Genomic DNA, 12,883 nt, shown 5'->3' with positions numbered 1-12,883 from the left:
GTAAGACTGAACCATTTGCAACAATCTCCAGCCAGACGTGCCAAGTGGATGGATCCATCTCTGCTTCCTCCAGTGGCCCCCGGCATCACAGATGCTAGTTTTCAGCCAATTTGATTCACTCTACGTGCTATCAAGAAACAGCTGAAGGTACTGGATAGTGCAAAGGCGATGGGCCCTGACATTCTGGCAATAGTACTGAAGACTTGTGCTCCAGAACTCGCCGCGCTCCTAGCCAAGTTGTTCCAGTACAGCTGCAACACTGGCATCTACCTGGCTATGTGGAAAATTGCCCAGGTATGTCCTGCACACACACAACAGAACAAATTCAACCCGGCCAATCACCGCCCCATCAGTCTACTCTTCATCATCAGTAAAGTAATGGAAGGGGTCATCAACAGTGTTATCCAGAGGCACTTGCTTAGTGCCCAATTTGGGTTCTGCCAGGGCTACTCAGCTCCTGACCTCGTTACAGCCTTGGTTCAAACATGGACAAAAGAGCTGTACTCCCAAGGTGAGGTGAGAGTGACTGCTCTTGACACCAAGGCCGCATTTGACTGAGTGTGGCATCAAGGAGCCCAAGCAAAACTGGAGTCAATGGGAATCGGGGAAAACTGTCCACTGGTTGGAGCCATACCTAGCACAAAGGAAGATGGTTGTGGTTGTTGGAAGTCAGTCATCTCAGCTCCAGGACATCACTGCAGGAGTTCCTTAGGGTAGTGTCCTCAGCCCAACCATCTTCAGCTGCTTCATCGATGTCTTTCCTTCCATCATAAGGTCAGATGTTCGCTGATGTTTGCACAATGTTCAGCACCATTCGCGACTCCTCGGATACTGAAGCAGTCCATGTCCAAACGCAGCAAGACCTCGACAAAAGCTTGGTCAAAGAGGTAGGTTTTAAAGAGTAACCTTAAAGGAGGAAAGCGTGATGGAAAGGTGTTGGGCAGGAGGCCCAGAGCTTGGGGCCTGGGCAGCTGAAGGCACAGTCACTAAAGGTGGAGCAATTGAAACTGTGAATGTTGGCGGGGCCAGAATTAGATGTGTGTCGATGTCTCCGAATGTTGTGGGGCTAGAGGAGATTACAGAGATAAGGAGAGATGACGCCATGGAGGGGTTTCAAAACAAGAATAAGAATTTAAAAATCAAGATGTTGCTTGACTGGAAGCTTAATGTTGGTCAGTGAGCACAGGGGTGATAGGGGAATGGGACTCATGCTGGTTAAAACCATGGGCAGCAGAGTTTCGGCTGGCCTCAAGCTTATTGAAGGGCAGAATGTGGAAGAGGATTGGAATGGTCACATCTAGGGGAGACATGAATGAAGATAGTAGCAGCTGAGGCAACACATTGAGGCTTGTGGGAAATGAAGAGGGATAGGGGCATAGGCTTGTAGCCAAGCCCTGCTCGAGTGCCTTGTTCCTGCTACTGAGTAGGGAGAGTGGAGGGGAAGGGAGTGCAGGATTTTTGAAGTGTTAGATGAGAGGGAATTGGATAAATACTTAAAGGGAGACAAAATGACATGGCCAGGAGGAAGTGGCAGGGGAGTGGGGCTAACTGGATTGTTCTTTCAAAGAGCCAGTATGGGCACGATTGGCCGAATGTCCTCTTTGTGTTGTATGGTTCTGTGATAAAAAGGTAAAAACGGAAACCAGCTCAGCGTAAGATTCAACTCCAAACTATCGCGTCTGCATTGCTGACAAAATGAAAGATTCGAGTTTGCAGGTAGTTTAACAGTTGAACTCAGGGGAGACGGGGACCATGGCGCAAAAGCCACTTTGCGAAAACATGACGTTGTGATTTAGGCTCCGGCAATAGCAGGAATGGTCAATTCGCCTCCCCTTTGCTGCCGGTGTGTTGCACCAGGAGGAGTTAACACGCGTGTTGTCAATTGGGGAAACCACAGCGCTTTACGTGCGAGAGGAGAGAATCGCATCAGGTTAACCGCGAACCTCCGGAGATGCAAACATTAGACGGTGATGACAAAGAGCCGCCGTCTCACACTGAGAAGGAGAAACTGCAAAAATAAGGGAAGGTGGCGATGGTCAATTTGCTTCGTTCCAGTTATTAAGAGAAGTATAAAGGAATGAAGACATTCAGAGACCGAAGCCAACTCATTTTGGGCTCTTGAGCAAGTTTTTGGTGTTTGTTGAGGAGTGAGAGATGGGGGTTCCCCTTGCTTTCGGATCTAACGCGACCAGCTCTGGAGTTTATATTCCACTTCATGCCGTTTCCATAGCAGTGAGTAATTTGATGCTGAGTTGCACTTTGGTTATCGGGGTGTTGGGGAATGGGCTTGTCTGCGGGGTGGTTTGTACCAATAAGTATCTGCAGACTCCAAACAACACGCTTCTACTCAACCTAGCGGTCAGTGATCTCCTGAAGTGCGCTCTGGACATCCCTTCGTTCTTGCTGACCAGCACCTGGGCCAATAGCCACACTGACCTAGGGGAAACCCTGTGCCTCTTGCAACCTTTCACTTACTCCCTGAGCAGCTGTGTCCAGTTGGTCACTCTGGCGGCCATCAGTGCTGAACGTTACCAAGCCATCGCCAATCCGTTCCAAACAACCAAGAGGAAGATTAGGGTCAAGGTATGGATCACCCTCATTTGGTCGATGGGTTTTATTTTATCTTTTTTCTCCATCAGCCTGGCCAAGGACACTCCTGTGTATTTGAGGTGCAGACATCGACTTGTAGACGCCCAAAGTTACTTTGACCCTTTCGCTTCCTACATCCTGATGCCTGTTTGGATTGCCAGCTTGTCTCTGATAGTTGTCCATTACTTCAGAATTTTTGCATTGGTCAGACAGCACAGCAACAGGATCTTTGACAATGGGATCATGCCCGCTACATCACAACAGCACACGCTACAGCTGCCAGGGTCAGCCTGGCACAGTATTCAACAAACCTCACCTGCCAGGGTGCCAAGTACAGGGCGGATCCATCATTCGCACATTGAGCCTAATCCCATTGCTCAATTGAAGAGTGAAGCTTGTCCGGTTCAGCACCAAGTTTCTTCAATGAATGAGTGTGCATCGTTTCCCCCTGAGAATGGACCACCCGATACCCCTAACGTAGTGGGAGCCGTGTGCCTTATGACCAGTCAGTCCAGAGAGTGCGTCAAGAAGAGGATGGAGGCTAAGCTAGCCAAACGCTTTGGTTATATCATCTTGACCTTCCTGGTGTTCTGGGTGCCGCTGATTATCGTTTTAATGTTGAACATGAAAGGTGATTTTTTTAAGGTAAGTGGACTTACAGGCTATGGGACAACAACAGGCGATTGAAAGAGAAATCTAATTAGTCCCAAAGAGCTAGCGCAAGCATGATGGCTTCCTTCTGTGTCGTATGATTCTGGGAAGTGTCCAGCCCAAGAAGAGACTGGTTATCTACATACCCATGTGTACACAAACACAATGGGACCCAACTGCTGAGTAACATGGCTGTATAGCCTAACAAGGCGCAGGCACTGTATCCAGCTGTGAAGTGTACATATCTCTCCATTTTTTCCAGTCCTTAGCTGAAGGCACTGGCTCTTACGGTGGGGCAGTTGTACAAGGATCATTTATCCTCCAGGTTATCACATGAGTGGTCAGTCATCACTTTTGAGCCTAAACCATGAAAACTGAGAGGTTAATTAACCTTGGGCGGTGGGGAAGGTGGCTTCATAACCCAGCCCAAGCTCGTCTTCATGTAAACAGTTGTTCCTGGAGGGGTCATTAAAACAAAATTCTGGAAACACTTTGCAAATCAGGTGGCATCTGTGGAGAGAGAAACAGAATTAACTTTTCAGGTTGATGACCTTTCATCAGAACCGGGAAAAGGTGTTCAAAACCGTTCCAGGGGACCATAAAAGCCAGATGTTACCTATAAAGGCAATTTTCTTCAATACGTTGCCTGAGTCAGCAACCTGTCCAGTTCCTATTTGATGGTCCATCTTCTTGACACATCTTAGCTCCTGAATAAGTTGTCTCCCTTTTGGCTGTGGAGATGAAATCCCATTTTCTGATCATTCCTGTGCTTGCTGACCTGCATTTCCTCCCAATCTGCAATGTCTCCATTCTAAAATCCTCCTCCTTGTTTCTGTGGCCTCACTTCTTCCTATCTCTGTAACCTCCTCCAGCTCTAGAAGCCTCCCAGGTCTCTGGGTTCCCAATTCTGGCCTCTTGTGCATTTCCCTGATTTTAACTGGCCCTCGAATGCTTTCTTCAGTTTCCTGGGCCCCAACCCTCCCTAAACCTCTCCATCTCCCTTTCTCTCCTCCTTTAAGATGCTCCTTAAACCTACCTCTTTGACCAAGCATTTGGTCACCTGTCCTAAATTCTCCTTGTTACGATCAGGTGAGAAGTGATAGAATAGCTCCCCTCTCTTTCCATCCCTCGTCTGACCACAACATTATTTAAAAAAAATTCACTTGTCAATTCAGTGAGTGTTTAACTGTTTAAGTGCTGTGACTGTAGAAGACACACACAGACAGGTTTCCTTGTAAGTTTTTAGAGAAAAGAGAATAGTACTTATTGTACTTAACATTCGATCTAAGTAAAAATAATAATAAACGCTCCAGCTTTCACTTACACATGCACATACAAGTAAAATACAAAGTGTGAGGGTAGGTTAAATAGTTTGAGTCCAAAAAAAGTCAATTGTATACGGATCTGGTAGATTGGTGACTCGGATAGCTTTGGACTGGTCTCGATGGGCTTTCTGAATTCTGCGTAAAGCTGATTTAAAGATGTTGATGAACAATTTTTATTTGTTCTCCTGGAGTCATCAGCTACTGGGTTGGTTTTTTACATGGTGCACATGGTGATTGGTTGCTGAAGCTTGCAGGATTTATGGAGAGAATGCCCACTCATGGTCCTTCTCCTTCTGTGTCTCCTTTTCCTCTTCTGTTCTGGCTGGCCTGCAGGGAAACAGTTTCTTAACACAAAGAGAGTTAGTTATCTCATCACATGATCTCCTCTCACCAACTGACCAGTTACCCAAACATGGTCATAGAAAGTGGATTCCAGGTACATGGTTTAGACATGATTAAATTATGGCTGGAGGAGTTCCCTTCTCTGCCAGGATCTGTTGTCCAAAATGACTGTGTTCAGTGGCTTGTTCCACACCCAGCTGAATACACAGGTGCAGCCTGGGGGTTTTGAGAATGGTTCAGGAGATTGTTCATTCACACTCCTCTAAGGTGATTGTCCCTGATGGCCTATCTCTGGATAGCCTGAATCTGTTTTAATGGTTTTGGAATTTTTAGGGTTAAGTTATGCAAATATTCGGCCATATTAGAAACTGCTGTTTAAGTCACTTTTAAAAATGCTGCTGTTCAGTCTTTGAACTTTTCCGGTAGTTTCAGCCCAATAACTAAAGTTATTTCAATATAAAGCATGGTTTCATAATCACTTAGGTGGCTCAGTGTCAAATTTTGTTTGGCAACGCTCCTGTCAAGGCTTTGGGATGTTTTAGTATGCTAAAGACACTATAAATGTAAGTGTGCCCAGTGACAGCTTCTATCTTCTATGATCAGTGCCAGAAATTTAAATATCTGCCACCCATGGGGCTTGAATTCCGACTATGGGACTACGGTCTCTCGGCATGCTAACTTTACATTTTTGGGCTTCTAGGAAACTTTTTTTGGTGTAATATGAAAGTCATGAATGTGACTTTAGAACACTGATGTTTAGCTGTTCCAGTGTTATTGGCAATCCAGTTATTTTGTGAAGGCTTGCTTCAGCTGCTACCCAATTCTCTGGGTTTCTTAATGGGCAGACTGGTTTAAAATTGGCCCCAATGCATGAGTGTTTGACGTAGCAATAGACTGAGAGCAAATACATTCTGATCTCATGAATTCTCTGGGAGCTGCTGACATACTCCCTGACAGAATCTCAATTCCAAAACTACTGATGTAAGTAAGGAATATTGGTTAGGGTTCGTAACAATATTAAACCTCTTCAAGCTCTTTTTGTTTCTGTATATTTATTCAAAGTAAGGGAGGGTTGTTAACAAAGAGGCAGTACATTGTAGAAACCGGAACAAAAGGGATGCAGTAACAAGCCTTGATTCTAACTGTGTTCTCCCTGTCTCTTCCCTTCCTTCACAGGGGCCACTACTTCTGGAGTTTCAGACGCTCGGAGTTGCTTTAACCTGCATTCCTGCTGCTGTGAACCCTTTCATTTACACTATGCTGAATCAACAGGTTCACTCAGAAATCCAGCAAATTCTCACCAGATTACGTAGAAGCTGTGAGGGTCTGATCAATAGGCCATGAAGGTTCCACTCCTCCCCTTCAAAGGCAATGCCACCAACTTAAAGACTGTGCTCGCACCTTAAAGGGGGCCCCCATATCATATTTTTCACACCCTATTGTATAGGCCACAACCCAATCCGAAAGCTCATGCCCCCATCTCATAGGACTCAACTATTATCTTAAAGGCTGCACCCCATTCTTATACCTCCAATTGCTTTTTTGACCGACTTTGTAAATGATACTGAAATTTCCCTCATGAATGTGGCTGGGATCTGCCCCATTCAATATGACGGTGGTCATACATATCGACAGTTTTTCCAGATGAAGCAGTGTTGAGTTGGACAGTCTGGTTTGTGAGTTGACCTTCTGGAAATATCTGGTGCAAACCAAATACCAAAAGTCTTTTTTACAAAAAATAAATTAATAAAAGCCCATTTTTATGTTTCCTTTTGTTCTGATGGTATGGAAAAAATTGCTGGTTATTGAAAAGGATGTCTTGTTCTTAAAGAAATATCATAATTTGATGCCCAACCCTGATCCCTCCTACTCCCGGACTGCCCCTTTGCTTTGTCTTGGTAAAAGTTGCCATTAATCCTGGTCCAATTTCTTATCGCTTTGAACTATAGCACCTTCTCCAAATGTGCCAATGTATCCTGGCAGACCCACAAATATCTGCAAGATAAGACAGCAGCTTAAAAATTAGAAAGCATATTTAAATAGTCGTTTGGTAGTACAGAACTTGGGTATTGCTGACAAAAAGAGACATGTCAAAGCTTTTCATCTTGCGCACATCAGGACACTTTGCAAGAATATCAATATAAAGGGAAAACAACAATTTACACTGTATGTGGAGAGGGCGCTGATTGGTTGGCAAGTGGACTCTGGTTGGTAGAGGCGTTGCCATTGAGAATGCACCAGTGATGGTGACTGATAGTGTATATATATATGTATATACATACACTATAAATTGTTGTTTTCCCCTTACATTGGTATTCTTGCGAAGTGTCCTGATGAGTGCAAGAAGAAAAGCTTTGACATGTATGTCTCTTTTTGCAGGAAAGCATATTTAGACAGTATATAATATATTTATAATGTGCATCTCAATAGCCTTTCACAACTTTGGGATGTCCAAAATTCCTTCACAGCCAATAAATTATTTTTTGCAGTGTAATCAATATTGAAATGTAGGAAATGTGACAGCCAATTTTCACGCAGCAAGGTCTCACAAACAGCACTGAGATAGTGACTAGGCTTTCTGTTTAGTTGATGTTGGTTGAAGGGCAATTATTGGCCCCAGGATACTAGGGAGAAGTCCCCTGCTCTTCTTTGAAACACTGTCGTAGAATCTTTTACACCCCCATGAAAGGGCACACGGAGCCTTGGTTTAACATCTCATCCAAAAGACAGTGCAGCACTCCCTCAGCACTGTGCCAGGAGCATCAGCTGGACAAACGTGGTCAAGTCACTGGAGTGAGACTTTTTAAAATTCATTCTTGGTATGTGGGCATTGCTGGCTAGTCCAGCATATATTGTCCATCCCTAATTGCCCTTGAGAAGGTGGTAGTGAGCTGCCTTCTTGAAGTGCTGCAGCCCATGTGGTGTAGGTGCACCCTCAGTGCTGTTAGGAAGGGAGTTCCAGGACTTTGACCCAGTGCCTTGAACCCATAACCACAATACCCTGAGGTGAGAATGCTACCAATTGAGCCAGAACTGACAACCAATGAAATGGAAGGGAACCTGAGAGAATGGAGGAAAATGTGTGTAAAGAAATTTTCCAGAAAGGAAATAAGAGAATTAAGACTGGACAATAACAAGGGAGAAATGAAGGGGAAATGTGAGGTGGGGTTGGTGAGGGATGGGACTTGGGGAAATGTGAGGTAGGGTTGGTGAGGGATGGGAGATGGGGAAATGTGAGGTGGGGTTGGTGAGAGATGGGAGATGGGGAAATGTGAGGTGGGGTTGGTGAGAGATGGGAGATGGGGAGAGGTGAGATGGGGTTGGTGAGGGATGGGAGATGGGGAAAGGTGAGGTGGGGTTGGTGAGAGATGGGAGATGGGGAAATGTGAGGTGGGGTTGGTGAGAGATGGGAGATGGGGAAAGGTGAGGTGGGGTTGGTGAGGGATGGGAGATGGGGAAAGGTGAGGTGGGGTTGGTGAGGGATGGGAGATGGGGAAATGTGAGGTGGGGTTGGTGAGAGATGGGAGATGGGGAAATATGAGGTGGGGTTGGTGAGGGATGGGAGATGGGGAAAGGTGAGATGGGGTTGGTGAGGGATGGGAGATGGGGAAAGGTGAGGTGGGGTTGGTAAGGGATGGGAGATGGGAAAATGTGAGGTGGGGTTGGTGAGGGATGGGAGATGGGGAAACGTGAGGTGGGGTTGGTGAGAGATGGGAGATGGGGAAAGGTGAGGTGGGGTTGGTGAGGGATGGGAGATGGGGAAAGGTGAGGTGGGGTTGGTGAGGGATGGGAGATGGGGAAAGGTGAGGTGGGGTTGCTGAGAGATGGGAGATGGGGAAAGGTGAGGTGGGGTTGCTGAAAGATGGGAGATGGGGAAAGGTGAGGTGGGGTTGCTGAAAGATGGGAGATGGGGAAAGGTGAGGTGGGGTTGGTGAGGGATGGGAGATGGGGAAAGGTGAGGTGGGGTTGGTGAGGGATGGGAGATGGGGAAAGGTGAGGTGGGGTTGGTGAGGGATGGGAGATGGGGAAAGGTGAGATGGGGTTGCTGAGCGGTGGGAGATGCTTAGTGCCCATCACAGAGGCTCCTAAATACACTGAGATTAATATTAAATTGCATGCAGGTTGACTTGCTGGGAAGTTTTATGAATATATTCCTTGTACATGTTGCAATGTGAAGCTGAATTGATGTGATACCATCTGCTTAAGATGGTATCATACTAACCCATCCAAGTTGGATTCTAGTGACTTAAATTATTCATAGTTTGTGTTGATATTAAGCTGAAGCTGCGGTGTCAAAACAAACAACAATCTAAATGGCCAGGCCATTTGGTGCCTTGAGCCTGCTACGCCATGTAATAAGGTCATGGCTCATCTGATTATGTCCTTAAATCCACTTTCCTGCCTGCCCCCCATAACCCTTTACTCTCTTGTAAATCAAAAAACTGTCTAACTTATGCTTAAGTATATTCAATGACCCAGCCTCCACTACTTTCTGGGGAAGAGAATTCCAAAGATTAATGACCCTCTGAGAAAAGAAGTTCTTCCTCCTCTCCATCTTAAACAGGAGACCCCCTATTTTTGAACTCTGCACCTTTACTTCAGATCCCCCCATGAGAGGAAGCATTCTCTCAGCATCTACCCTGTCAAGCCCCCTCAGAATCTTATAGGTTTCAATCAGGTCACCTCTCATTCTTCTAAACTCCAATGAGTCTAGGGCCAACTTGCCCAACCTTTCCTCGTAAGACAACCCCTTCATCCCAGGAATCAGCCTAGTGAACCTTCTCTGAACTGCCTCTAATGCAAGTACTAATCTGGCTATCTGAAAACTGGTGATGTCCGAAAACCAGACGTTTTTTCCAAGCTGTTATCACCTGACTTTCCCTCCTCACTGACATCTTTGGTCTAACGGTAAGGCTGGGGAATTCCCTGGAGCTGCTCCTACTCTGCCATCAACACATGATTGAAGTACAGCGGGAACCCCAATTTGCATTCACAAACAGAGATTCTGCCAAGCCTCCCGGCAAAGTGACGCTCACGGACCTGAAGCGGCTGCAAAGAATTTCTTGGCTTACCTTGCAGCATTGTCTCTATTCTCGCCGAACTGCCTTTTGCGACGCTTACTTGGAAAACGTACCCTCGACATTCTGCATACCTGGCCTGGCCCATTCCGAGCCGCCTGAACCAAAACCCCGGCAAGAGCTGAAATCCGGGACGAACTCGGTCCCAAGGCTGCCGGTTTTGAGCTACCCGGCAGGGTTTCCCGGTCTCACCTGCCAAGGGAGTCGTTGTGAGCAGGACAGAAAATTTGATGGATCGGCAAAAGGTCTGTCGACTTTGGGCAGGGGCTTCCGGCCCCATGACCCATGGCAACAGAAATTCCCGCCCACTGTACCTGTATATCTCTCCCGGAGACCAGGACTGTACCCATACTCTACCCCAGGTGCGGCCTACCAGTGCCCTGTACAGCTGTAGCAAGACTTCCCTACATTTATACTCCACTCCCCTTGCAATAAAGGCCAAAATAACCACAAATCCCAAATAAAAACATGAATCCTGTATTTAATTTTCAGTATAATTTATGGTGGAAGAGCAGTGTGAGATGATATGTAGGATGGAGCTGCTCGTATGCAGCCTGATGGCTGTCTTGCTGTAGTCGGTGATAGTTAGAATAATACTCGTTAAAAATGTGTCAGATTTGCCATTTAGGATGCAGATTAACACAGCATTTTAAATATGCAACCGTTTTGTGACAAAATTCTTTTCTTCCTGAAGGAAAGTTCAGCTGTGATATGTCAGTGAATTGTACATTGATACAGCGTCAGGAAGTCTGATGTAGCTGTCAATTTTAGAACCTGCAGAGCAACAGGGAGCCATTTGAATGACGATGTGAAATATAACAGAATAAATTGGTGTCAATAAAAGATTCAGGTTTTTATTGTTCATAAAGTGGATTCTTTGCATGTGCCTCTCATTACCATCTGGGCCCCAATCTCAGCAATTGCAGAGGCACTGAGATTCTGAATATAAATAACATGGACGTCAGTGGCTCAAGAAGGCGGCTCACCGCCGCTTTCTGAAGGGCAGTAAGGGACGGCCAATAAAAACACTGGCTTAACCAGCGATGCCCACGTCCCATGAAAGGGAAAAAAAAAACTTGCGTCATAATTCATGAGAATTCTCATCCACGAAACCGAGGTAATCTGGGTTGTATTCCTTATGGTTACTCTTGGTCATGCTTGATGATTAATGGGACCATCTACTGCCATTGGTAACCTGGGAGACTATAAGAAAGACTTGCATTTCAAGATGGCGCAAAGCACTTTACAGCCTTTTGAAGAGTAGTCACTGTTGTAATGTGGGAAATGTGGCAGCCGATTTGTGCACAGCAAGCTCCCACAAACAGCAATGTGATAACGACCAGATCATTTGTATTTTTCTAGTAATGTGGGTTGAGGGATAAATATTGGCTGGGACACCAGGTAGAACTCCCCTGCTGTTCATCAAAATACAATCATAGATCTTTTATATTCACCGGAGGTCTTGGTTCAACATCTCCTCTGAAAAGACAGCGCAGCACTCTTTCAGTGCCACACTAGGAGCGTTGGCCTTGATTTTACATTTAGCTCACTGGAATGGGACTTGATTTTTTAAAAATTCATCCATGGGATGTGGGCGTCGCTGGCTAGTCCAGCATTTATTGCCCATCCCTAATTGCCACTGAGAAGGTGGTGGTGAGCTGCCTTCTTGAACCGCTGCAGTCCTGTAGTGTAGGTACACCCACAGTGCTGCTAGAAAGGGAGTTCCAGGATTTTGGCCCAGCAACAGTGAAGGAACGGCGATATATTTCCAAATTAGGAAGGTGAGTGGCTCGGAGGGGAACTTGCAGGTGGTGGTGTTTCCATGTATCTGCTGCCCTTGTCCTTCAAGATGGTAGTGGTCATGGGTTTGGAAGGTGCTGTCCAAGGAGCCTTGGTGAATCCCTGCAGTGCATCTTGTAGATGGTACACACTGCTGTCACTGTGCATTGGTGGTGGAGGGAGTGAATTGTGGATGGGATGCCAATCAAGCCTTGTCCTGGACAGTGTCAAGCTTCTTGAGTGTTGTTGGAGCTGCACTCATCCAGGCAAGTGGAGAGTATTCCATCACACTCCTGACTTGTGCCTTGTAGATGGTGGACAGGCTTTGGGGTGTCAGGAGATGAGTTACTTGCCACAGGATTCCTAGCCTCTGACTTGCTCTTGTAGCCACAGTATTTATATGGCTAGCCCAGTTCAGTTTCTGGTCAATGGTAACCCCCAGGATGTTGATAGTGGGGGATTCAGTGATGGTAATGCCATTGAATGTCAAGGAACGATGGTTAGATTCTCTCTTGTTGGAGATGGTCATTGCCTGGCACTTGTGTGGCGTAAATGTTACTTGCCACTTGTCAGCCGAAGCCTGGATATGTCCAGGTCTTGCTGCATTTGGCCATGGGCTGCTTCAATATCTGAGGAGTTGTGGATGGTGAACATTGGGCAATCATGTGGGGAGGCAGTGGCATCATGGTATTGTCGCTGGACTGGTATTCTAGTGACCCAGGGTAATGCTCTGGGGACCCAGGTTCGAATCTACCATGGCAGATGGTAAAATTTGAATTCAATAAAAATCCGGAATTGAAAGTCTGATGATGACCATGAAACCATTGTTGATTGGTGTAAAACCCATCTGGTTCACCAATGTCCTTTGGGGAAGGAAATCTGCTGTCCTTACCTGGTCTGGCCTACATATGACTCCAGACCCACAGCAATATGGTTGACTCTTAAAATGCCCTCTGAACAAGGGCAATTAGGGATGGGAAATAAATGCTGGCCTAGCCAGCGATGCCCACATCCCATGAGCGAATGAAAAAAAAATTTTAAAAATCAGTGAGCATCCCCACTTCTGACCTTATGATGGAAGGAAGGACATTGACAAAGCAGCTGAAGATGGTTGGGCCT

General features: G+C 46.1%; 1 protein-coding gene across 1 annotated transcript; it reads left to right on the top strand.

Moving 5' to 3' along the window:
* Positions 1-2,154: 2,154 nt before the first annotated feature.
* On the top strand, positions 2,155-6,251 carry LOC144684063 (D(2) dopamine receptor-like). The gene is made up of 2 exons (XM_078547778.1): positions 2,155-3,234; positions 6,084-6,251. The coding sequence occupies exons 1-2, from the start codon at positions 2,155-2,157 to the stop codon at positions 6,249-6,251; spliced, it is 1,248 nt and encodes a 415-aa protein (XP_078403904.1).
* The last annotated feature ends 6,632 nt before the right edge of the window (positions 6,252-12,883 follow it).

The sequence above is a fragment of the Cetorhinus maximus genome, chromosome 8 (genome assembly GCF_964194155.1).
Source record: "Cetorhinus maximus chromosome 8, sCetMax3.hap1.1, whole genome shotgun sequence".
NCBI classification, from domain to species: domain Eukaryota; kingdom Metazoa; phylum Chordata; class Chondrichthyes; order Lamniformes; family Cetorhinidae; genus Cetorhinus; species Cetorhinus maximus.
Note: the sequence above shows the minus strand (reverse complement) of the source record. Positions and strands in the feature narration are given on the sequence as shown.